Source organism: Telopea speciosissima, chromosome 5 (assembly GCF_018873765.1).
Source record: "Telopea speciosissima isolate NSW1024214 ecotype Mountain lineage chromosome 5, Tspe_v1, whole genome shotgun sequence".
Lineage (NCBI taxonomy): Eukaryota > Viridiplantae > Streptophyta > Magnoliopsida > Proteales > Proteaceae > Telopea > Telopea speciosissima.
In genome coordinates this window covers 2,008,829-2,036,496 of record NC_057920.1, presented here as the reverse complement: position 1 = coordinate 2,036,496, position 27,668 = coordinate 2,008,829, and the positions used below count along the sequence as shown (strand labels likewise).

Genomic DNA, 27,668 nt, shown 5'->3' with positions numbered 1-27,668 from the left:
ACTGCTAACGGCGCACCCTGGTCAAGTTGGAAACGCGCAGTAGTCAGTAATACATTTCAGATCGGAAGAGAAGAATTTGCGAGGGATTCTGCTCTTTTTCTTCAGGTATGGCGAACATTCTGCAACGGGGCATCGCTTCTAGTCGTGTTTTTCGCCCTTCCTTTCTTTGTTCGTCGAGATTGTTCTCTGCAGGCGCCTTGGTGGAGGCCAAACCGGGAGAGATCGGAATGGTTTCGGGAATTCCCGAAGAACACCTTCGGAGAAGGGTAATCTAATTTTTTCTTTCATGTTTTTTCTATTTTTATCGTAACATTTCTGTACAAACTTTCTGATCATGGTCACTTTCACAAGGGTTACTTTCTCATGAGCGCTTCTACTATAGTGGCTTAAACGATAATCGTCAATTCGTGAATTTATGCGGAAATTGATGATTAATTTTTCATGTATTAATTTCAGTTGCGTTGAGCTATTAGGGTTTTGATTTTCGTTTTCAGAAACTTAAATTCTCAATATCATCTAATGCGAGACGTATCAGTTTTTATGTCGTCCCAAGGATCAATACTCCAAATTTCGTTTGCTTAGATATATAAGCTGAACCTTCAATTGGAAGAATAAGGAATTCTCTGTAGATTATACCATGCTCCTTTTTTTTTTAAATTTTTTTGGTCCGATTAAAATCTGCTATTGATTTCTTAGAAATTGCGCATTTCCTCCCCTCCGCAACTTGCCCAGAAAGACAATCCAGAAGGCTATTACTTTCCATGTAGTTTATAGATCGTTAATTGGAGGTAGTGATTCTCCGTGAAACTTGCAAAATTACAGAAATTTTCTCAAAAAATTTTTCCTGGTCCGAATGAGAAATTCACAATCTGTTTATAGAATCTGTGAAATAGCTTCGGAGCTTGTGAGTCATGGACTGACTGCTCCTATTTTGTGTTTTAGTCAAATAATTAGATGGTGTAAGCCTCGATCGGTGGCAGTTTTCTTTTTAGTAGAATTGATCTGGCGTTGTGGATGGATGTCAATATCTACCTTTTACTGTGCATAAATAAATTTGGTTGAGTTTGTCAATAATGAAGGTCTATGTAGCCTAATTTAACGTTACTGCACTCTGATACATGTTACATTTTTTTTTTTACTCGCATCTACTACTTTTGTGTTTGAAAAGACCCTTCTCTCTTGTTACCGATAATTTTCAGTACTTTTGTTTCTTCTATGTCCTAAATGTCATTGTTTTTCCAGTTTGATAGAAACTGCGGCCGAAAGCTGCTCAGCCGAACAAAGCCTTGTCCCAACTTTAGGTGTCAGCTGTATGGTCCTGTTTGGCCACTGCACTGTATAAGCTTGAACAGATGAGTTTACTTGATTCATGTTATGGGCTAAGGTTTTATGCTGGCTTCCAGACCGAAGTCACTTTGCCTAGACTTGAGACTAGCAATGTACGAACATCGTGAGTTTAGGTTGAAATCTAATAGATGAAATTTGTTATAATGTGGATTGATTTAGACCAAAACCTTAAATAGTTACACTTGCACATTCCCTTTCCTTTGTTCTGATATTGAATATATGTAATGCAACTATCACACCACATTGGTTATGCTCCAAATGCACACTACAAACCATGGTCTAATTACTCATGTGCCTTTGTTACTGCAAAATGCTCTTTAATAATTTTTTATGGGTCAACTCCATAATCTCTGCTTGTTTTTTTGCATTGAGATTCTCTTTCTTTTTTTCTTTTAACTGCTTCTTTCAATGCTTGGCAGGTTGTAATTTATTCACCTGCTCGAACTGCAACTCAACAAGGTTCTGGAAAAGTTGGAAGGTGGAAAATTAATTTTTTGTCGACACAGAAGTATGCTCTCATATCCACAATTTGTTCTCTCCACTTTCAATGAGCTTGTAGAGGGTGAATACCTTATTAAGGAATTCTCATTTTATATTGCACTCAATTTCTCTTTAGTGGGGGTTGGATGTCAAGGGTTTTTTTGAATTTATTTTTAAACGTATATATGCTTAAATTTAAGGTTTCTTACTTGTTGGCACCTTGAATTTTTATTCCTAATTAACACTTTTATTCAAAGTTTCGGTAACTTAAACACATTCACGGGTACACTTCTCTCGCAGGTTATGTGTACACTTCTGTAATGCGTTTTGCCCCTTCCTGTTTGGTTAAGAATTCCATTACATAAGGAAAAAAAGGCATGGGACAGCTGTGGGGTATTAGGCCAATAGCCACGTGAATTCCTGAAGCCCTTTTTTTGTTTTTCAAATTAGAAAAGTTGTCTTCTTTTGTTGGAGATGTGGGGTGGGTTTTAAGATTCAAGTTTAGTTCACTTTCACTTGGTTGCAAAACCCTTCCTTTAGGAAATATAGAAGAAAATATTTAATTTCTTAGTGTTTTATCCAATCTTTAAAATATCGATATCAGTTAAACCAAAGATTTAAGAATCGGTATTAAAGGGGGTAATTTTAAGAGATGTAACATATCTGAGAGATGCAAACATATGCATGGAAATGGTCAAGAAATGAATGGATTTGCTTATGACACGTATAAAATACAGTTTGATGCAATATGTAAATCTATATCAGCTTTATGCAAGGATTTTGTCATATTGAAGGGGACATGGGAAAACTATGGGTTGATTGTGATGTGTGATGGTTGGACTGGACCCACCAGATAGTCCATCATCAACTTCATGGCCTATTGTGATGTTAAGACTATCTTCCTAAAGTTTGTAGATGCATCCAACGAGAAAAATGATGTAACATATATCTACAAGTTGTTGTAGGATGTTATACAGAAGATAAGGCCATAGCACGTTGTCTAAGACTCTAAGTGGCGACGGACAGCAGAAGCCACTTTAAGAAGGTAAGTGAGAGATTAATGAATAAGCACAAGGCACAACAACAAGTTCCACCTCTTTTGGACACCATGTGCAGCTCATTGCATTGACCTCATGCTAAAGGACATGGGGAAGAGATCCATGGCGGGGTGTGGTCGAGAAGGTAAGACCTGTGACCACATTTGTCTACAACCATGAGTATGCTTTACAATTATTGAGGGAGAGGTTCAGTGGCGATTTGGTGAGGCATAAAATTATTCGACTTGCTACCAACTACATTGCATTGAAGAGTTTTGAAGTAAAGATGGTTGGTCTGAGGTCCATGTTCGCTTTAGAGGAGTGGTGTAGTTGGAGGGATTCAGGTTTGCCATAGGGTAGGGCAGGACAGGCGACTCTCTGTAGTATTAGTTATGCCATGAGCTGAAGAAGGTCATTATTGTGTTGGAGTCAGTGGTAAAGGTATTTTTGGATGGTAGACTTTGAGAAGAAGCCTACATTGCCCCATTGGTATGCTGCCATGAGGATGATGAAACATGTGAGAGTTGCCTTACCTTGTGGTGGGAGGGTATATTTGAAGATTGTTGAGGATCGATGGGAGAGGCACTTGATGCATCCACTTCATAGAGCTAGTGAGTTTATATGTTTAGTTCAAGGTACTTAAGTTTATTTACATTCCATATACATATTCATAAGCATAGACAAAATTTTCATATAATTCTTAGCATACTATCTCAATCCCAAGTACCACTACAAGCGTCGACTTGGGATGGATGAATCACTGATAGATGCAGTTGAAAATGTGGTGGTCAAGTTGGAGCCTAATGCAACTGGACAAGCGAAATGCAATAATGAGGTGAGATTTGGTAGTCATTAATTTGTCCAATATTTATAATGAATGTAATTACTTTGTACTAATGCGAACATTACTCATATTTGAAATGAGTATAGATAATACCTTTTGGGATGTTTTTAGGACGTTTGGTTGTGCAGCCGCAAAGTCTGGTGAGAAACCACAGATCTTGGTAGGTTCACTACATTATTTGTAATTTTGTCTCCATTCAATTCATTTACATATATTGCAAGTACAATCACCTAACATGAATAATCTTAATATTCTAATACGGGCGAATGATGGTTGCTCTGTGGGTGTGATGCACCTAACTTGAGAAAGATAGCAATTAAGGTGCTCTCCCAAACTTATTACCTCTGGTTGTGAGCACAAATGGAGTACATTCTCACTCATCCACTCCAAGAGATGGAACCCATTCGGTCACAAACGATTGAAGCAGTTGGTTTATGTGCATTATAATATGAGACTGAGGATGCAATGCATACGCCAAACCATTGACAGTAATAAAGATCCAATCGAACTTGCCAACATTTTCCAGATTGACTCAGATGAGGAGGAGGATCCCCTATGTGAGCGGGTGAACCGGTGAAGGATCGAGGTGACCTTGTCATGGATCAGGTTGGGGGCTAGGCCCGACCCCCAAATAGCTAGTCAGATGGGACTGATGTGGATGAGTTTATGACATCTTGAGAGGGCCATGTTCATTCACAGACACCTCGACTGATGCAGTATCAAGCTTGAAGAAGATCCCTCGTGCTGTTTTGGTCCACATCAGAACTAGACCCAAACAGCAGGGCCAAGAACCAGCCTTAATTAAGCTCGGCCATGGGTTAAGCTGGCTAGGGTTAGTCCCTATGATATTATTGCTGGTGGGGCCCATGAAGTCGACTCCAAAGAGTCACCAAATCTGAGTTTAATTTTCTTAAAGTATCTTTTCATTTTCCTAGACTTAGTTATGAATTGATTTCTTTTTCTAGGTGCTTTAATTAGACTTTTCAGTTTTCAAGTTGGGTCTTTTAAGTTATCTATGTAGGAGTCCAAAAGTTTGTGTTAAGTAATTAATTTTACTTGGTATTAGTTTCTAGGTAATTTAATGCTTTATTGGAGTTAGCTTCTAGGTGATTAATGCTTGAGTCCAAGAGTTATTTGTATTTTCTTTATATACTCATGTAATCCAACAATGAAAGGAAGATTTGAAGAATGAATTGAATATTGGATTTCATTGAAAATCAGCAGGTGTGTTTGATCACCTTCTATCCATCCCCTCTCCTCAACGTCTTCTCTTCTTTCTCTCCCCCTCTCAATCTCATCTCTTCTCCTCTCTCTCACGATACTCGCTCTCATCCCTCTGTCTCTTCTTCTCTCTTTATCCGAGATCGGAACCTGATCTTGAAACCTCGTCTTCTCCCTTTATCCTATCCCTAACCTCCCTATAAACTAGATTTGATCATTCTATTACAGATCTAAACCTTCTGCCTGCGTCACCGACCTTTCGAGTCTCATGTTGGTGAGGATGATGATGTATGACAGCGACTGGTCACACTCTAGTGGCCATACTTGCACTCCGTACCCATCTAATGGTGTGATCAAGGTTTAAAGTATTGATATCCGGTATCGTATAAGAAGGGTGATTTTAAGAGAAGAACCATATTGAATTGGAGAGATGCAAGACAAGCTAAAGATCTGTATCGAAATAGTCTAGAGACGTATGGAAATGTTTAGGATTATATGCAAAATACAATTTTGAAGCGTACAACAACAACAAAGCCTTATCCCAACTAAATGGGGTCAGCTACATGGATCCTTGCAAAGACGAAAACACTTTTAACATAATAGTAATGGAAAGAGCACAACAACAATGACAAAAACTCAGGAATATCCCACTTAAATGGGGTTGGCTACATGGATCGTTGCCGTCCAATCAGCTCTATTCGTGACCATACTTTGGACAAGAACCAAAATATGCATGCCTTTCCTCACTACTTCTCCTAGGGTCAGTGCCCCTAACTCTTTTAGATCTTTCGATCTGAATCAAATCACTCCTCCATACTGGAGCATCCCAAGAGCTCTGCTGAACATGACCATGCCACCTTAAGCGACTCTCTAGTAGCTTCTCATGTATAGGGGCTACTCCCAACTCAGCTCTAATAGGGTCATGCCTAGTCTTTGCCACACATCCTCATCTCCGCCATATTTTGTTTATCTACGTGCCACTTCTTAACTGCCCAACATTCCGCACCATACATTATAGCTGGTCGTACGTTATTCCTATAAAATTTCCTTTGAGTTTTAAAGGAATACGCCGATCACACATTACATCAATTGCACCACTCCACTTCATCCATTCAATTTGAATTCTTTAGGAAACATCATCCTCTATATTGCCTTCTTTCTTTGTGATAAAGCTTAAATATCTAAAATAATCACTTTGACGTAATTCTGTATCATCAATATTGACCACCTCATTAACCATCATAGTGTAGCGAAAGTAGCACACCATGTTCTTTGTCTTTTTTCTACCTATCTTAAGACCTTTTGATTCCAAGGTAGATCTCCATAACTCCAACTTGGCGTTAATCCCTGCTTCTGTATCATCCACCAACGCAATATCATCAACAAAAAGCATACACCAAGGAATCTCATCTTTTATGTTTCTAGTTAAATCATTCATGATAAGAGCAAATAGATAAGAGCTTAAGGTTGATCCTTGATGTAGACCACACATAATTGGGAACTCACTACCTTGAACCCCCATAGATCTTACGCTAGTCACCACGCCATCATACATATCTTTAATTATGTCCACGTATTTATATGGTAACCTTCTCTTCTCTAGAATGTGCCAAATTAGCTCTCTAGGGACTCCATCATAGACTTTTTCTATGTCAATAAAGACCATTTGAAGATCCTTCTTGTCTTTTCTATACTTTTCCATGCATAGTTATCAAGGCGGGAAGGTGATCATAGCGGTTTAGAGGGGCAAAAAGCAAGGGGACACCGCTATGGTGGCAAGGCGACCAAGGAGACTGGACGCCATGGCGTCGCCTTGATAACTATGTTTCCATGAGTCTCCTAAGTAAGAATATAGCTTCCATCATGGATCTACTTGGCATAAAGCCAAATTGGTTGTCTGCAATAGTAGTTTCCTTTCTCAGGTGGGTATCAATAAGTATAACCCTCTCCCCATAGCTTAATCGTATGGCTCATTAGCTTTATGCCTCTATAGTTATTGCAGCTTTGAAAATCACTTCTATTTTTCTAAATCGGTACCACAATGCTTCTCCTCCATTCATCCGACATTTTCTTTGTACTTGAAATCTTGTTAAACAATTTGGATAGCTAAATTAAACCATATATTCCTAGGCTCTTCTACACTTTGATTGGGACTCCGTCTGGGCCTGGTGTCTTGCCTACTTTCATCCTTCATAAAGCTTTTTTGACTTCAGAAACCCTAATTTTGTTTATATAACTATGACAAGTGGTGTCACGATGTGTAATATAGCCCTTTGGGACATTATTACTCGAAGAGTGTTCATTTAGGAGACTGCAACATAGTTGCCAAGGCGACTAGGCGAACCAAGGCAATCAAGGGGAAAAAAACCAAGGTGGCACTAACAAGGTGTCACCTAGGCAACCAAGGTGACACCAACAACCAAAGCGAGAGAAAGGCGCCTGGATGCCTAAGAGACGCCTTGACAAATGACAAATATGGACTGCAGAAATACTCATTCCGTCGTTTCGTAATGTCTTCTTCCCTTATTAATACTTTACCATCTTCACTTTTAATACATCTAACATGGTCGACATCTCTACTCATCTTTTCTCTTGCTTTAGCTATTCCTTAACTAATAAGGCAACATAAACTAACTAGGAAACTAAAAATAATGTGAAAAATTGACTTAAAACATGACTCTAACTAAACTAATGAAGTAAATTCCATTTTCCTTTTTCTACCATATTTAGGCCCATTAAAGTAGCCCATTATAAGAAAATCCATGGGATCAAAGGCCCAACACCTACATAACCCAACCTAATGTTTATTTCCTATAAACTAGGCCCTTTAGGTGGCTTCTTTGCATCACAATGATTCGTTGAAGAGCATCATGTACCGTAATTGTGTCGAGAAGGGTCATTTCGGCAACAAATGTCCTAATAAGCCTTGTCCCGTGATTCTAGCAAAGATACAATCGGCAGAAAAGAATGACGATGATGATGCAGATAATTTATACAATTATCCTTTAGAGGATGATGGTTGTGATGATGATGAAGTTGAAGCTCACTCTTCTAGCCTTACGTCATTCTCAAATAGATTGGTTGAGAAAGCCCCCCCCCCTTCAGACGGAATGGGATTCTTTTGCCCGGTGATGGTTCTATGGATGTTCAGATGGTCGTTGATACCGGGACAGAAGCAAACTTCATCTCTGCTGATTTTGTTTGAACACTCAACCTTCCACAGAAGCAGCTCTTCAAGAAGATTCATGTTGAGGTTTTGGACCTATAACTCAGGTACATTTACAGTTTGAGCTGTTACAATACCATGTGTCTTACTTAGTCACCCTATTGGTGTACTGTGACATTCTTCTAGGGCAACCTTAACAATAAAAGACATGTATTCTCTATGATGGTGCATGGGGCACCATCAAGATAAAACAAGGAGGCTGTACATATTTGATGTCACCACATGCGTTATCAGACATGCCTCATCGGTGACAGTCTCCTCCTCCAGTATGGAGTCACTCTCCCCTCCCCACTTTATGGAGTTGCAGTATGACCGTCTTCCCCAGTGATACATGCCATCCCAACTTCAAGATAATTACAAGGGTATCAAATTCGATGAAATCTAGTTCTTTTAAGAATGGGAGAGCTGATGCAATTAAACATAGGGATATCTAAGTTATTTTTTTGGTTGATTGTGTAATTTTATTTTATCTTGTTTATCTAACGATAGAAATCATAGGAGGTTGGGTTGTGAAGTCTGATTCCAACTCTACCTTAGTGTTTGAGTTTGAGTAGGTTTATTTCTTGTTGCAAAACTTTAATACATGGTTATACCCAACAAAATACAGATCTGAAATAAAAAGTTTATTTTATTTTTTGTTGAAACTGATGGCTGTCTAGAGCTGCGCGTCCCTCTCTCTCCTCCTCTGATCTCTCTTGTTTCAGGTACAGCCTATCCACACCCTCACCTTCATTCCTCTTCCTTTCTTCTGATTTAATTTCTCTTCTTTCTGTTATTTCCTCTTTATTGATATTACCCTGTTTTGGTGTGAATCTGAGATCAGTAAAAGAGAGCTCAATCTCTCCTGGTTCTTGTTTTTTCAACCTAAAATTGTGTACATCAATACTATTTTGGGTAACTTAAACTCCATAATATCATCCTTTATAAGTTCCCTCTCTGTGAGATATTAACCCATAATCAAGTCTGAATCTGGAGGTACTGCCAGGAACACTCTCAGAGATTTCATTGTTACTTAAACAAACATTTGATTTCTAATGCTTGCATTCAAGACGATCATGGGGTGCAATTCACTTCCTGAAATCTCAGGTCAATCCGGGGTCTTATGAGTGAGAACAGCTAATCCAAACAATTCTGGTTTACCACTGAGTGAGTGATATTGTAGGGTTGAAGATTAAGAGTTTTTGAGATTACCAATAAGGATAGATTCCTCCTTATTTACACAACAGCCCCTATTTCTTTATTTTGTTCTATTTTTATTCCTTAGACTATGCTAATGTTATATTTGATCTTCCTTCTTTAAGTTTATTTGCTATTACGTCCCATATTCTGTTTAGTCCTCTCAAACGGGTCCTAACCATTCTTTCGCATCAGCTGGGGACTTTCAGGTCTACCTGTCCATAAAAATTGAGCCCCATTCAATCTGCTATGTGGCAGATACTTGTGTCATCCTGAGATGCTTATCAGGACATGGACCACCTTGGAGAACTTTACCCTATTTCTTATAATGTGCTTACATTTTTGTAGGTGGGAAAATCCATTGATGGGTTGGACTTCCACTGGGGACCCATATGCCAATGTGGGTGATGCAGGATTCAGTTTTGACAGTGAAGAAGCTGCAAAGGCATTTGCTGAGAGACATGGTTGGGAGTATGAGGTATGTGTCTCTAGCTCTTTAAATTCACCAGTGAAGTAGTTTGTTAATAAGTTTTTAATAATTTTTGTATCTTTGAATATTTTAAACTTGCTATCTTTTTATCTTCTTTACACGATTTAGAACTGTCATGAAGGGAACAAATTGGTTGAAATGCAATGCTTATGAATGGTGCTTAAGTGGCTGTTAGAACTTAGAATAGGCTAAAATTGGTTTTGAAACAGTCAAACAACTGTGAAAGAGGTCGGAACGATATGCTCTAGTTGAAATTTGAAAACTTAAGATAGAAACAGGTCTAGAAAAGGAAAAAAAATTAGAAATTTAGGTTGGGTGGAAGTTTAATTGAAGGCTGAGAAGATTTGGTTCATTTTTGAGTGTGGTGGTGGATGGTTGGGTGATGCAAATCAGACAGGGGATCGGCTGGTGGGGGTTCAGATTGCTGGGAGAAAAGGAGAAGAAGAGGCAGAAGAGAGAGGAGATCATGGGAGAGAGAAATAGGAAGCCTTCTCTTGGCTACCAATTCAAATTCAAAACTATGTATTTTCTTCCATTTATCAAATTGCTTGCTGGGGGTGGGGGGGGGGGGAGAGGGGGTTGTTAAGCTTTACATATATTTATAAGAATCAAACTAACCTTATCTAAAAAAGAGATAAGTAAAAGACAAAAAAGACAAACTAGGAATCTCCCACTGTAAGGGTTGTTGGTAAATCCTTAATTGACTCAAACTTCCTAAAAACATGGCTAAACTATTAAGGAAACCAAAGAAATAAAAATAAAATTGAAATAAATCTGGAATTTATAATTCGTATTCTAGTCCACCTAGACAACTTTATTAATAATAAAATAATGAAACAAATACCTAAAAACTAGCCCAAGCCTTTTGGGTAGAGTGGATTCCTAAAATTCAGGAAATCTACAACCCTAAGTTATAAAACCGTTGAATGGGCCCCACAAGTTGTGTATTGATAAGATTTTCTAAAATTTATGAAACATGAAACCTCAAGGTTGTAAAGAAGCCTCCAATGAAGCCCCACGGATTCTGATTCTCGAAGTAACAAATTTGAACTATGGGTCATGAGTTGAACACAAGATTTGACCCAAACCAGACCCAACCCAAATTGAACCAAATCAGTCCTGCATGATTGGTTAGGCTGAATTTCTCTAGTCATTTGGGGTATTTTTCAATAGGCAAGGTCTTGTTGTACTGGTTTGGGTCTAAAGGGAGGTTGTGAAGTCATGGAAATGATATATGATTATATGTGGTTAGTGTTTGTGTTAGGATTTAGGAAATTAGAAAGGGGGATAGGATGGGAATTTTAGAGGAGATTAATGATAAATGGGACTTCAGGTTGCAAGTTTATTTGCAGAAACAGAAAATTGAGTTGAGAAGAATATAGAAAAAGAAGGATGAATGGGAGAAAGTGAGTGAATATGGTAAGGTTGCTAGAGAAGAAACTCAACAAGGAAGCTTTGAAGGTTCCATGGTTGGAAAAGCTCTACCAAACCTCAATTCATTAACCAAAATATATAGTTGATTGATACTCCCAGGTTGACACTGAGAGGAGGGGGTGAATCAGGGTTATTAAAATTCTTTCCAAATTTTCCAACACACCTACGAACACTTCCTTGGTATTCCCGTCACCGATGGCACTTTATTTAGCAACTCTCACAGCATGGCACTCACAACACTTGCTAATCACATTGACAATGTTGTCTCACTTCCGACACTCACGCATACGGATGCACAATCACAAATACTGCTGTCCTTCACACTGAATTGCTTGCTTGGCACATACACCAACTGGCTGGGGCCACCAATTTTATCAATCTACATTTTCGTGTGTCCTGCCACGCAACCACATTGGTCAGGCTAGCTGGGAGCCTGGGAGGTGCACACCCATCCTATCATCACCATAGCACTTCTATATCCAAACAAAGACAAACAAGCCACAATGACACAAGGTATATGTGATTTGACAATGTGACTACTTCCACGGTTAATGCCCACACCCAGCGTCTACTCAATCACTAGTGATTTTTAACTGCAACTACACCTCAAAAGCACCATTTCCTACTTCAGCACTTGCCTACATAAGTGCAAGGGTTACAACCTCGATGGTGTAATTTTGCCGCAACAACTACTCATGAACACTCTCCTGCTTCAACCTTTGACGATGCAAAGGCATGGACTACAATCCTCAAACCCTAGACAAGTCCCAACTTGCTGGGTTTACAATATAAGAACATAAAATCAAATCCCCCCAAATTACAATCATGGACTAGGTTTTTCAACAATAACCTTAACCTAGAATAATAAAAATAAGGATTTGTGGTGCAATTACCTTTACTAGTGTAATCCCACTGATGTCTATCTCCCCCGATGCGTAGAAATCAACCCAAGTGTGCTATGATCTTTAATGCAATCGTTTCAATCACCAAAAACCCTTTTCAACATAAAGTAGGGGTTTAGAATCATAGAATGCCTCTACCTGTGCATTCCCGCCATGTATTGCCTCTTTGAACTACAGTTAACACCTTGCAAGGCTTGCATGTGGATCGAGAAAACCTTCAATATAGCTTCTATTGTGAAAACAATGCTTCAGTGATGATTTCTTCGTTTTTCTCTACACAGGGACGAAGCTCTCTCAATTGTGAGTGCATAGCAACAAATGATGCCCAAATCGGAGCTAAAACGAGAAAGAATATAGCCTTCCAAACATTACATTGCTAAACAAGGGCAATTTGGTCATTTTAGGGCTTTTTCGTGACATTTTAACTTTCAAGGGTGGCGGCGGCGTGAGAGTTCTACACGCCACGAGGCTCGGTGGAAGCCATTCTTATAGAACGGTGTCTTGGCTCACGAGTATGATACTCCGTTATATACCGAAGTGGGACTACATGGATCGTTCGATTGACGCTTGCCTGTCACCGACATGCGTAAGTGATTTCCGCCAATCATCGAGTATCTCATTGTGGCGTGAGGTGTGACAGCAGAACACCATAGAACGAACTCACGAGAGCTTGATTCGGTAATTCACGGTGTATCCTGTTTGATGCACCTGACCAACCAAAATGAAGCCAGTGGAATCTTTTATGCTGACATATTCCGGGCGTTAATGCGCCTTAATTTGAGCAGTGAATTGTGGATCCGTTGATGTGGCTCCATCTTAGCCATAGAAACTTTGATTCAATGTATGTCAGAGCACCAAAGCCCGAACTTCTAGGCCTATCAGAGTGCACGAAATGGAATCTGACACGTAAAATGATGCTTGCCTCGATTTTTGAGCCGAGGAGAGAGAATAAGATCTGGGGAACCCTCTGCTCACTGTTTTCACATCGTATTGTCAAGAAAAACTTCCAAAATGCTCCCCAAATTTGTCCAAACTCATTCAAACCTTTCTCAATTGACTCCATTTCTGCGCGATGATACAAAAACCTCTGTAACTTCCTCATCTGGACTTGGGATGACACACTTCTAGTTGTGTTAGAACCACAACTCAACGAACCACAACTCCCGTGCATCATATGTAGTGTCCCCAAACACCATAAAATACTACCAAATATAGCCAGATGCCTCCAAAACCAAGATTAGAAAACTCGGGTCTCGGAGCCATCTCGACCCAGCCCAAAACCAAGTCGAGAGGCGAGATCTTGGCGAGTTTTTGTAATTTTTTTTTCCGACTCGGAAGCCCATCTCGGTGGGTTTTAGACCTCTTTTGGGTCTGAAAGTTGGTGTTCAGCCTATTTTAGGCCATTTAAACATAATGTCACTATCAAATTTTGCAAAAACCAAGTCCAAATAGGAGTTTCAGTTAGTGGGAAAGCAGGACAGACATACACTTATGCTAGAAACCAGGACAGACACAGGACAAACAGACTTATTTATGCCTAATATCATTTAAGTAAATGAAGATATTATTCATAAATAAGCAAATACGCCCCTATTTGAATCCAATAAAAATAGTTAAAAAATAAAATTCCAAAAGGAAAAAAAGTCAACCCCCCAGTTCAAGAACAAAAACTGGATTTTCGGCGGTAGGTGCAACTTTCTAATGCTGGGTTTTTTCTCAAATAAAAAAATTTCGTAAATCTTATTATGGTAAAACATTGCTAAAAATCAAAAGTGCGGTAAAATATTCATTTGTTTTGATGTCAAAAAATATATTTTCTTTCAGAGCGATTTTGACAGCATTCGTGCACACCGAATTAAGTTTAACCGGTACATAACTCTTTCAATATAAATCAGATTTTAGCAATCTTGGACTTGTTGGAAAGCTTTCGATACCATCTTTGTTACACCCCGAAACCACCCCCTGGGAGGATTCGACGGCTGACCCGAATACCCGACGTATTCGTAGACCACCAGGATCCAGATGCAGTAAATACACGTCACGAGCACAACACAATTTCAAGATAACACGTGTTACATTGATCAGAGTGCAGGGAAAATAATGTGCTATAAGTGTTATACATATTATTTACATTGAAAGTTCCAACAGCTCGATGTTCCCAAGTTCACGACCATCGAGCCAACATACAACTATTCTAAAATATAAACAGTGGAACACATCCACAAAAGAACGCCACATCATCAGTTCCTGTTCTCCAAGTAATTCTTTCGGCCACAAATGCATTTACCTACAGGATCATCTAAAAAGAGAATTCCACAGGGGTGAGCTCCACTGAGCCCAGCAAGTAAATGATAGACCACACACACACAAGCATGCATCCTAAATACATGGGTTCAATTTTAATATTAATCCACCTAACAAATATATGCCTAAGTCGGGTCAGTGCTACGACAACAACTCGGGAAACGTTCTCGGTTTCCTCTCAACCGCCCCGAGACGTAACCTCAACTGTTGTAGGGAGCCCACAGTGGTCTTTGGTATTATATACCTTCCCATGGGTAGACCCCGATAATCATAGCCGGGACCCCATCCCGGCGTCCTTCACACTCCTCAGTGACAGGGAGCTATGATCAACCAACATCTGAACCCCTGCTGGTAAGGGTTGTAGCACTAAGGAATGACATTCCTAGCCATATGCAGTCTAAATGGCATAGTACGAAGTGTATAGTGCTCCCGCATCCCATACTACGACATACCATACCTTTCGTTTCCAAGCCGACTGCGGCATCTAATCTATCACAAGAATTCATATTGCATATTATTCCACATTGCAATATTCACATTCATAAGTTATAAACAATGAATTCAAATAATATCATAAATAAGACAGGAATTTAAATATGCAAATGATTCCTGGCAAATACATCTAAGCATGAAATAAACACTCTTAAAAGAAATCAAAGTCTACCCCACTTACTTTGTTATGATCGAGGTAATGATGTTGGGTTTTGTTCGGTGTCGGTGGTTGGCGCGACTTGACGAGCGAATGGTAAAGTCCTACGAATGTTTAACCACATCTGGTGTTAGAAAGCGTCAAAAACCTGTGTAGAGTCCTAGAGTTACCCTGTGCTAAAGTTGGACAGGGTCTAGGGCGTTCACAGGTGAAACGGCATCTCAGGTTGATGAGGCAGTCAACCGGGACATCAACCTGAGATGGCAGTGCTCTAAAAATTGAAATAATTATTCTCTGGTTGATGAACCAGTCAACTGGGACACCAATCTGAGATGGTAGTGTTTTAAAAACTGAATTTGCATTTTTTGGTTGATGACTCAGTCGACTATGACATCGACCAGAGATGCACAGCAACCCAAAAAATGCAGAAAACAGAATTTCTAATGGGGGTTTTGGGCTGAATCCACATTCAATTGATCATGGATGTTGTTGCGTGATCATTACTATGAACGGGACCATGTTATGGTCGATTTGTATGGAAAAGCTAGGGTTTTGAAGGTGGGTACAGCCATGACGGCAATTTCATGGATCAGTTCTTGGATAAAACAGTTCTATACTTCTATGTGGCTGAATATGTATTGATTATTTTAATTCAGTCCCTAGAGCTGTGAACAGGTTAGTGCTATGGTTAGCATGGAGTTAGGGTTTATACATACATGGGTTTAAGCTTCTAATTCCATAAATCAAAAATCAATTTCATAAACTACAAGAATTGAAAGGACATGGTTTATTCCAAATCATCATGGGTTTAGTAGGATCCACTATGGTTTAATTAGAGAAAGATGAGGAAGTGAGGATTTTACCTTTGGCTAGCAATTCTAATCCGGCACCTTTTCTTTGCCGCCTTCTTTTTGTTCTTTTCTCTACTTCTCTGTTCTCTTTGTTTTCCAAATGGTTCGAATAAAATAGAGTAGTGAATTAGATTGGTTTTAATTAATTTTTTTTATTTTTTATTTTTTATTAGACAAAACATGAGGCGGTTAGATTAGAAGGAGGAACGTGTTAGATAAGTTCAAGTTTTTCTTTTTATCAATCCTAACATGTGTCGTTTAGAGTTTAAATAGATTTTTTTATTATTAAATTCTCTTCTTCTTATCCATCATTTAGTCGGTTTAATGGAACGTAGTGTTCCTCTTTAATTGTTTAGATTAGTTTAGATGGTGGTAGTGGATAAATCTAAGTATTTTCTTTATTTAAACTAACCTAAATCAGTTTATAAATTGATAGGTGTCAAATTTGTTTTTGATAGGTGTTTTTTTTTAATCTAGTGCTAACGTAATCCAAAATTTTAAATTCTAATTCCAATTTGTCTTTTTTTGTAAGGTTTGGTTTGTTTATACAAAAAGCCGACCCCTGCGCAGGTAATTGGATTTTGTGGGCCCCATGGGTCCTAGAATGTTGGGGAAAACATCCCAAGCCGTTAATCGGGATGCGGTGACGAGATCCCGGACCCAAAACACTGGGTCCCGCGCCTCTAGAGCAAAATCCGCGATGGTACGATTCTCTGGTTGATGCAGCAATCAACTAGTACATCAACCTGAGAATTTAGTTTTTGTTTTCTCCGTGTCGGAACATCCAAAAATCAATGCGTTCCGCAAGCGAACCCACATGGACATTTATAATACCAGAAACACCTAATACGAGGTTAGGGTCCCTTACCACGAGTTGTACATCCGTGTGTGACTGTGTGGATCCCGCAACCGCACAGGGGAGGTATCTGTCGTTTTTCCGACAGCGGCGGGTTACCACCGAGATTCCTTCTTTATCTTTTACCCGTCCGAACATCAAATCAATACTCCATAACGTACTCGGTACAATGACCTCGGGTTCCGGATCTACATTTGGATTCGGGTCAAATTTTTTTTCCAGGCCGTAACATTCTCCCCACCTTACAAAAATTGCGTCCTCGAAATTTGGCGTGTCTGGGGGTGTAAGGGAAAACGAACTTGATCGTATATATCAAGAAAAACACTATCTCTGCATATTTCGCCAAATAATCTATACTTCAATGGCTTTGGTTTGTGTGGCATCATTTTTTTTTTTTTTTTTGGTTGCATCACCCCGATTACATGACTTCTCCTATGAAGACGTTCACTTCAAGTTCTTCAATTCCCAGCTCAACTTTAGAATGGATAGGGTATTGATGGGATTGCTACTGTTCACTCCCAATGACGGAGGGGACATTCGGTGACCCATTACTCCACTCATACCTATCGTTGAACAGGGTTTCGTAAAAAGTTCTTCGATTTCAGTTCTTTTCTGTTCTCGGCTATTCTTGGCTATCAGGGTTCAATTGTTTTGCAATTAGGTCCGTAAGTATCTATAACTTGTTTCCGCTCGCAAGTTATAGATACTTACGGACCTAATTGCAAAACAATTGAACCCTGATAGCCAAGAACGGAAAAGAACCGAAACCGAAGAATTTTTTACGAAACCCTGCTCAACGATAGGTATGAGTGAAGTAATGGGTCACCGAATGTCCCCTCCGTCATTGGGAGTGAACAGTAGTGATCCCCATCAATACCCTATTCATTCTAAAGTTGAGTTGGGAATTGAAGAACCTGAAGTGAATGTCTTCATAGGAGAAGTCATGTAATCGGGGTGATGCAACAAAAAAAAAAAAAAAAAAAAAAAAAATTATGCCACACAAACCACAGCCATTGAAGTATAGATTATTTGGCGAAATATGCAGAGATAGTGTTTTTCTTGATATATACGATCGAGTTCGTTTTCCCTTACACCCCCAGGCACGCCAAATTTCGAGGACGAAATTTTTGTAAGAAAGGGAGAATGTTACGGCTTGGAAAAAAATTTGACCCGAACCCGAATCCGAATGTAGATCCGGAACCCGAGGTCATAGCACCGTGTACGTTATGGAGTATTGATTTGATGTTCGGACGGGTAAAAGATAAAAAAGGAATCCCGGTGGTAACCTGCCGTTTGTCGGCAAAACGACAGATACCTCCCCTGTGCGGTTGCGGGATCCCTACACGGATGTACAACTTGTGGTAAGGGACCCTAACCTCGTATTAGGTGTTTCTGGTATTATAAATATGTCCGTGTGGGTTTGCTTGCGGAACGCATTGACTTTTGGTTGTTCCGACACGGAGAAAACAAAAATTAAATTCTCAGGTTGATGTACTAGTTGATTGCTGCATCAACCAGAGAATCGTACCATCACGGATTTTGCTCTAGAGGTGCAGGACCTAGTGTTTTGGGTCGGGGATCTCGTCGCCGCATTCCGATTAATGGCTTGGGATGTCTTCCCCAACATTCTAGGACCCATGGGGCCCACAAAATCCAATTACCCGCGCAGTGGTCGGCTTTTTGTATAAACAAACCAAACCTTACAAAAAAGACAAATTGGAATTAGAATTTAAAATCTTGGATTATGTGAGCACTAGATTAAAAAAAAAACACCTATCAAAAACAAATTTGACACCTATCAATTTATAAACTGATTTAGGTTAGTTTAAATAACGAAAATACTTAAACTTATCCGCTACCACCATCTAAACTTAATCTAAACAATTAAAGAGGAACACTACGTTCCATTAAACCGACTAAATGATGGATAAGAAGAAGAGAAATTAATAATAAAAAAATCTATTTAAACTCTAAACGACACATGTTAGAATTGATAAAAAGAAAAACTTGAACTTATCTAACACGTTCCTCCTCCTAATCTAACCGCCTCATGTTTTGTCTAATAAAAAAAAAGAGAGAGATTAATTAAAACCAATCTAATTCACTATTCTACTTTATTCGAACCATTTCGAAAACAAAGAGAATAGAGAAGTAGAGAAAAGAAGGAAAAGAAAGGGTGCAGGATTAGAATTGCTAGCCAAAGGTAAAATCCTCACTTCCTCATCTTTCTCTAATTAAACCATAGTGGATCATATTAAACCTATGATGATTTGGAATAAACCATGTCCTTCCAATTCTTGTAGTTTATGAAATTGATTTTTGATTTATGGAATTAGAAGTTTAAACCAATGTATGTATAAACCCTAACTCCGTGCTAACCATAGCACTAACCTGTTCACAGCTCTAGGGACTGAATTAAAATAATCAATACATATTCAGCCACAGAACTGTTTTATCCAAGAACTGATCCATGAAATTGCCGTCATGGCTGTACCCACCTTCAAAACCCTGACTTTTCCATACAAATCGACCATAACATGGTCCCGTTCATATTAATGATCACGCAACAACATCCATGATCAATTGAATGTGGATTCAACCCAAAACCCCCATTAGAAATTTTGTTTTCTGCATTTTTTTGGGCTGCTGTGCATCTCTGGTCGATGTCCTAGTCGACTGGGTCATCAACCAGAGAATGCAAATTCAGTTTTTAAAGCACTACCATCTTAGGTTGGTGTCCCAGTTGACTGGTTCATCAACCAGAGAATAATTATTTCAATTTTTAGAGCACTGCCATCTCAGGTTGATGTCCCGGTTGACTGCCTAATTAACTTGAGATGCCGTTTCACCTGTGAACGCCTTAGACCCTGTCCAACTTTACCACGGGGTAACCCTAGGACTCCTCACGGGTTTTTGAATTTTGACGCTGTCTAACACCGGATGTGGTTAAACATTCGTAGGACGCTATCGTTCGCTCGTCAAGTAGTGCCGACCATTGACACCGAGCAAAACCCAACATCACTATCTCGATCATAACAAGGTAAGTGGGGGTAGGCTTTGATTTCTTTTAAGAGTGTTTATTTCATTCTTAGATGTACTTGCTAAGAATCATTTGCATATTTAAATTCTGTCTTATTTATGATATTTATTGAATTCATTGGTTGACTTATGAATGTGAACAATGCGATTTGGAATAATATGCAATATGATATTTATTGAATTCATTGTTTATGGGATGCGGGAGCATTGTACACCTCATACTATGCCCTTTAAATGCATGGCTAGGGATGTCATTCCTTGATGCTACAACCCTTACCAGCACAGGTTCAGGTGTTGGTTGATCATAGCTCCCTGTCACTGAGGAGTGTGAAGGACGTCGGGATGGGGTCCCGGTTATGATTATCGGGGTCTACCCATGGGAAGGTATATAATACCAACGACCACTGTGGGCTCCTTACAACAGTTGAGGTTACGTCTCGGGGTGGTTGAGAGGAAACCGAGGACGTTTCCCGAGTTGTTGTCGTAGCACCGACCCGACTTAGGCATTTGTTTGTTAGGTGGATTAATATTAAAATTGAACCCATGCATGCTTGTGTGTGTGTGTGGTCCATCCTTTACTTGTTGGGCTCAGTGGAGTTCACCCCTGTGGAATTTTCTCTTTTTAGATGATCCTGCAGGTAAATGCGTTTGTGGCCGAAAGGATTACTTGGAGAACAGGAACTGATGATGTGGCGTTACCTTTTTATTTTCTTTTGTTTAAATACTATCTTTTTTGGTGGATGAATTTCCACTGTTTATATTTTAGAATAGTGGTGTGTTGGCTCGATGGTCGTGAATTTGGGAACATCGAGCTGTTGGAACTTTCAATGTAAATAATATGTATAACACCTATAACACTTTACTTTCCCTGCACTCTGATCAATGTAACACGTGTTATCTTGAAATTGTGTTGTGCTCGTGACGTGTATTTACTGCATCTGGATCTTGGTGGTCTTCGAATACGTCGGGTATTCGAGTCAGCCGTCAAATCCTCTCAGGGGGTGGTTTCGAGGTGTGACAAAGATGGTATCGAAAGCTTTCCAACAAGTTCAAGATTGCTTAAATCTGATTTATATTGAAAGAATTATGTACCGATCAAACTTAAATCGGTGTGCGCGAATGCGGTAAAAATCGCTCTGAATGAAAATATATTTTTGGATATCAAAACAAATGAATATTTTACCGCACTTTTGGTTTTTAGCAATGTTTTATCATAATAAGATTTATGGAATTTTTAGATTTGAGAAAAACCCCAACATTAGAAAGTTGAAAATCGCACCTACCGTCAAAAATTCAGTTTTTGTTCTTGAACTGGGGGGTTGACTTTTTTTCCTTTTGGAATTTGATTTTTTAACTATTTTTATTGGATTTAAATAGGGGGGTATTTGCTTATTTATGAATAATATCTTAAGTAAACGTAAATGATATTAGGCATAAATAAGTGTTTGTCTTGGCTCCTGGCATAGATAGGTGTCTGTATACCAAGAATTTCCAACAAGATCTAGAGATCTGGCACTCATATAAAGGACCTAGATGGGCATTTTCCTATGTCAAACCGAGATCTCTCCGAGGTATTGTACTTTTGTGACTCGACCCCCATCTCGTCTTGGATTTTCGAAATACCGAGAAACTTGGCGAGATCTCATCGAGATCTCGCGAGTTCTCGAACTATGTCCAAAACACTGTCCAACTGCCATATGACCATACATCACTGCCACATCACATTCTGACCATTCCAGCTCTGCCAAGTCATCAATATATACTGCCCCATCACCAATATGATATGTACAGTTGCTAACAATGACAACAATGCTCCAAAACGCTCCAGTTGACCAACATTGATTATTAATCCAATGGATTAATCCAAAATATTTGTTTCGTGTATGGATTATAATGCTACCTGATTGGGCTGGGCAAGCCTTATTTTGGGCTATGAATGGGTTTTATGGGCCTTGGACTACTTGTTTATTGGGTTAAGCTTGTAACAGGCCTCAAATATGAGCCCATTAATGGGTAGTTTAGGGTTCATACAAGTTTAGTAATCAGTTAATTGTCGTTATATTTTCCTAGTTGCTTTAGGAGTTTAGTATTAGGATTTAATTTACTAGTTTCAGTTAAATTTAGCAGTCTAAGTTAGTATCCTAGTGTTATTAGTAATTCTAAATTGTGTCTAGAAATTCCTTTTACCATTCTGATTTTAGTTTTGAGTCATGGTCTGAAGAGGTTTTTAGGGGTCAGTCTAGTCTATAAATAAAAGGTCAGTCCTCTGCTGCAACAAATGTTTATTTGTTTGTTTGTTTAGTATTAGGTGTTAAGTTGGTGTCGATTCTGGAGGGGTATTATTATAATGGTCTTTTAGTTTTCTGACCTTAAGTGTAAAGTACAGTTCAGGTGTAGTCTCAAGTTGTGGACCCAGGACCTATTTGTAATTTCTGTTTTTTCATATTATATATAAACTTCCCCCCACCCACGGTTTGAGCGTTCTGCTCCTCACTCAAACCGTGGGCATTCTTCTCTCATCCTCTCTCGTCTTCTCTTTTGTTCTTTCTTTCTTACGACCAAGTGCTGATTCAGGTTCTATTATTGTTACATGGTATCAGAGCTTTGATTTCAGTATCTGAGATTCCTTCTTGATTCCTGTTCTGAGTTTGGTTAGGGTTTTCCCCTATTTTATAGTGTACAACGACCTATGCTGTTTTTTGGTCTGTTAGGACCCTAGTTTCTTGAACACAACTAGGTCTCCAACATTATTGTTATCGAAGTTATTGGAGGAGGAATACTTTTTATCTGAAGACACCCTTATCTCGGTTAGGATTTGCTGTTTTGGCCTATGTGCATAGGGTTTTTACTTATCTATGGGTTTTTGTTGATGACTGTTTATCCCTCTGCGAAAGCAGGGGTAAGGCTCCATGCATTATAACCCTCCCTAGACTCCGCAATGGTGGGAGCCTCGAGCACTGGGTACGCCCCTTTATGCTGTTTACCCCCCTCCTTTGCTAAGTCACAAATGTCATTGTGATTACTTTTTTTTGGACTGATCATGTTTGTTTGATGTGGATGATCGGAATTCTTTTTGTTCTTGCCAAAACCCTTAATTGTCGAGCAAAATCCTTCTTCCAAGAGCCCTGTCTCTTGTTGGTTGATCGTTGTGATCTTTGGAGGCCTTTTTCTCCCTATACTATACTATTTGTGGTCAGAATTTTAGATCAAACCGACAACCATAACCACCTGCGGTTTTAGGGTTTCTACAATAAGGGTTTTCAGCCTTCTCTGAGATTTTCTGGTTTAGGTTTTTTTGGCTGCTGTTTTGGGCCTCGTACATCTGGTTTATTCCTTGTGAAAGAATTCTGCTATTTGACAATATTATGGTTGATTCTAAGCCTCCCACGGATATCGTGAATGTTCAATTACATCTATAAAACTGAATGGGGCTTCAAATTATATTCTCTGGGCTCAGACAGTAAAGTTTGTATCACAGCTAAACGGAAGATGGTCTATCTAACTGACTCTCCACTAGCTACAACATCTACTGAATATACCAAATGGATGATGGAAAATGCAACATTACTTTGTTGGTTGTGGAATAATATGGAGCCTTTTGTGGCTGCCAGTGTTATGTTTCATGCCACAACCAAGGGTTTGTATGATGATCTCAAAGAAAGCTATTCTCATGATAAGAATATCTCCAGAGTTTATGATTTGTATGAAAAGTTCTCCTTTAATCAGAATGGAAATCTGTTGGCGATTTTTATAGTGCTTTAAAGGTCATGTGGGAGGAACTTAATTGTACCAACCTGTAGAGAAGGAAAATCTGATGACAATTATTATAGTGCTTTAAAGGGCACATGGGAGGAATTTAATTGTATTGACCTCTCTCTGCAATTATTGAAGTTCTTAAATCTCAACGTGTTGAGTTCCTGGTTGTAAAATTCTTGTTTGGATTAGACTTTTACCTTTAGCCTGGCAATAGTCAAATACTAACTAGTGAGAAGATTCCCTCTATGAAAGAGGCCTACTGCAAAATTCAACAGATTGTATTCTGTTGATGTATACATTGACGTTGCCCTTCCCTAACAGTTCGAGCTTTTAGGTGAAATGGTAGCAAACATGGTATCCGAATAAGTAGGTCAAGTGTTCGGCTCCTAGGAAGTGCATCGGAAGAGTTTTCCTGACATTTCTTCTCCCTCAGTGCCGCATGAGTTCCACGTGCAAGGACCTTGGGATCTTGGTCTGCATGTGCAGGGAAGTATTGATGTATGTATTGACGTTGTCCTTCCCTAACAGTTCGAGCTTTTAGGTGAAACGGTAGCAAACATATTCCCCTCCTTGTCTAAATTTGAATCTACCCTCTCTTCTAAGTAAAACCCTGTTTTTTTTTTGGTTGGTAATTATGGCCGTGGTTGTGGCTCTAGTTTTCTTAAAAGAGGGTGGGGCATAGTTATCAAGGCGGCAAGCCGACCATGGTGTTGGAGAGGGTCTAAAATCAGGGCGACACCAACAAGGTGGCAAGGCGCCCGCGTAGGCGACCAAGGAGCCTAGACACCTTGGCATCACCTTGATAACTATGGGTTGGGATTGAGGGGGAGGTTGGGGACGTAGTATGGGTGTTCGTGGTAGACAGCAATCTTGATCAGTTTGTCCAACAGTGTACTCATTGTGGCCGTAATAATCATACAGTTGAGAAGTGTTGGGTCAAGCACGGTAAGCGCCAATGAGCACAACAACAGTTTGCTAATACATTTGTGCTTGATAAGAATGCTGAAGTGGTGTCATCTCATGACACCAATCAGAGTTCTTCGTCTGGAGGTGGTTCCTCATCCTTTGTCTCTTGTGACGAGAAGTTCAACCAACTATTAAAACGTGTTCAGCTACTTGAAACATCCACTTCCACATTTACGACTACATTGGCTCATCCATTTTTATCCATATGTTTTGTTTCCACATCTTCCATCCTTGGGTCATCATCGTAAGAAATGTGGATGTCTCTCTCTCTCTCAGAGTCTCTCAGCACATCACTCGGAGTTGAGGCGAGGGAAACCTCACAGAGTTTGTCCCTTGATGTTGATAGCAACCCACTTGACTGATTTATTTATGGAGAGGCCTGCTGATACAGGGCAAATTCTTTTCAAACAAAAGGGAATCTCACATCAGATATCTTGGCTAAAGTTTTGAGACTTGAATACTTGACTGAGCTTTGAATTGAAAACGTGGATCTTTAAAGAATTTGGACTAGTCTAAGGGATTTTTTCATAAGACAAGGGGGAATGAAGTGGTAAAGCATCTTGTTCTGCATTTGCATCTTGTTTAGAAACCTATAGAATTAAAGGCTTGATCAGGTGCATACAAGGTGCCAAGGCCTTCTAGCACCTGAGGTGAAAGATGATAGATAACATGCCTGATTGAAGTGAAATGCCATTTTTAGTGAAATATAGAATACATATCAAGACAGTAAGAAGTAATGTGAATTATATAATTCAGGAAAATAGTTTGAGATTGTTTGTCAATTAATATAGTATAAAGTAACATTATACAATATAAAAATATGAGGATTTGGCAACCAGCCTATTTTACGTAATGTGGAAGATAACAGAGTAACTTATAGGACATAACTACTGTACAAGATGAAAAAACCTAGAAGATGTAGTCGGGTCAATATGCTAAATATCAAGCAAGGTCAGTCTGCTCCAGCAGGGCAAGCCCTGAGGCAAAGATGGTGAAATGAAAAAAACTTGTGCTTTGTTTTGCTTGAATGTAACAGCCCAAACACAGTGATGCACGAAGGTGCAAGAAAGTGCCTAGGCAATACAAAAGGAGCACATGCCTCCTATTGATTATAGTGAAAGAGCCACTTGACTATTTTCTTGTAGTTATATTCAATCATTTAATTCCCCATTTTATATATGGTAATATTGTTGAGATAACTTCCTTGATTTATGCAGGTTAAGAAGCGCCAGACTCCAGTTTTGAAGGTTCGACATTCCAAACTTAATGATTTGCTCTAGCAATTTAATACAAAATACGTTTAACATAGAATGAGACTAGAAGATTCTGAAAGATAACACCCACATCATAGTTTTCTGTTCTCATAATTTTCATTTAGATTCGGTTTCAGTTCTCGGATCATTCCTGAGTGATAATGAGCCCAGATCAAGTGAACTGAATAATTTCAAATCGGTTGATCCATTAAGCCAAACCCCTAGATATTGACAACAGATGGGCCGATAAACCAAATTTAATGGTTCGGATTGTCCTGTCTGATCCTGGTATAGATAGAAGTCCTTAAGACCAGGCTTAATATATTTCATTTTTAGAAAATGATACTCCTTAAAACTATGCTAAGAATGCTATTTCATATTTGGTGGAATCCTGTGGGTTTTAGTGGTTTTGTCAGTTTCTGGATTCGCTTTTTGAGGTACTTTCGCTTCAGGCACATCCATGTAAGTCTTTGATTCGTAAACAATGATTGGTGATCTTGATGCATAACTGCAATTGTGACCAATGATATATAATGGAAAAAATCTCCGTGTCTGTGCTCGGATCATTCCTGAGTGATAATGAGCCCAGATCAAGTGAACTGAATAATTTCAAATCGGTTGATCCATTAAGCCAAACCCCCAGATATTGACAACAGATGGGCCGATAAACCAAATGTAATGGTTCGGATTGTCCTGTCTGATCCTGGTATAGATAGAAGTCCTTAAGGCCAGGCTTAATATATTTCATTTTTGGAAAATGACTCCTTAAAACTATGCTAAGAATGCTATTTCATATTTGGTGGAATCCTGTGGGTTTTAGTGGTTTTGTCAGTGTCTGGATTCGCTTTTTGAGGTACTTTCGCTTCAGGCACATCCATGTAAGTCTTTGATTCGTAAACAATGATTGGTGATCTTGATGCATAACTGAAATTGTGACCAATGATATATAATGGAAAAAATCTCCCTGTCTGTGCCTGTTCCTGTTCGTTCGTGTCCATGTTCATGGCATGCAAACGATCTCGTTTACCAAAACTCAAAAAAGGCATGCAAAGGATCTCCCTTCTAACGGTGGCTACTTGAATCTCGGGGATTACTGGTTAACGCGTAACTTTTTGGTTTTTTCATACAAAAAAAAAAGAAAAAAAAAAAAAAATTGAGTGTTTATTCTACTTTGCAGATCAAATCTTATGCTGACAACTTCAAATGGAAGGGCCCACCCAAAACCGAGGAAGATTGATTTTTTTTTTCTTTCGGAATCCTCTCCGTTATTGGTGCGTCTGGAGGAGGAGAAGAGTAAACAAAGGCTTGTTTCCCTTTTATCTCTTCAGTTGTTCGATACTTCCCTCTTTTTTTTTATTTTTTCTCAGTTTACAGTAATGGATGTATTTGGAGGAAACCTATGATCTCTCAATTGCTGAATCCAATAAAAGATCTGAGTTGTCAGTTGCTAATGATGTCTGTTCGCCTGTAACAAGGTTGCATACAATATTTATTATGTACAAAATACCATATGGGAGGGGTCAGGGGGACTCTTTTTCCAAAGTCTTAAGCAGAAGCCTCTCTGGTATGGAATCTCCAAGTGAGGAGATAGTCCTTAGAGACACACGATAGCCTAGTGACATCACAGGGAGCGTAAATAGAACTCTTCTTCCCATCACTTCCCCGCCACTCTATTCTAACCTTGCATGAAAAGCCATTTGAAGCAGGTGGCACGGCCTCATCCGACAGGTGTAGCGTCATCTCTCCGCTGATCCTCTTGCATGGACCGCCGCTGACCCTTGCATCGTAAGTAGCGTCAAGCCAAGAGCACTCTGGCTGCCCCACCATCTCCTTGTAG

At 39.3% G+C, this 27,668-nt stretch overlaps 1 protein-coding gene across 1 annotated transcript; it reads left to right on the top strand.

The window, feature by feature from the left end:
• LOC122660896 (NADH dehydrogenase [ubiquinone] iron-sulfur protein 4, mitochondrial-like) lies at positions 1-27,112 on the top strand. The gene is made up of 5 exons (XM_043856146.1): positions 1-266; positions 1,767-1,855; positions 9,680-9,809; positions 25,796-25,825; positions 27,009-27,112. The coding sequence occupies exons 1-5, from the start codon at positions 108-110 to the stop codon at positions 27,066-27,068; spliced, it is 468 nt and encodes a 155-aa protein (XP_043712081.1). The 5' UTR covers positions 1-107; the 3' UTR covers positions 27,069-27,112.
• Positions 27,113-27,668: the final 556 nt, after the last annotated feature.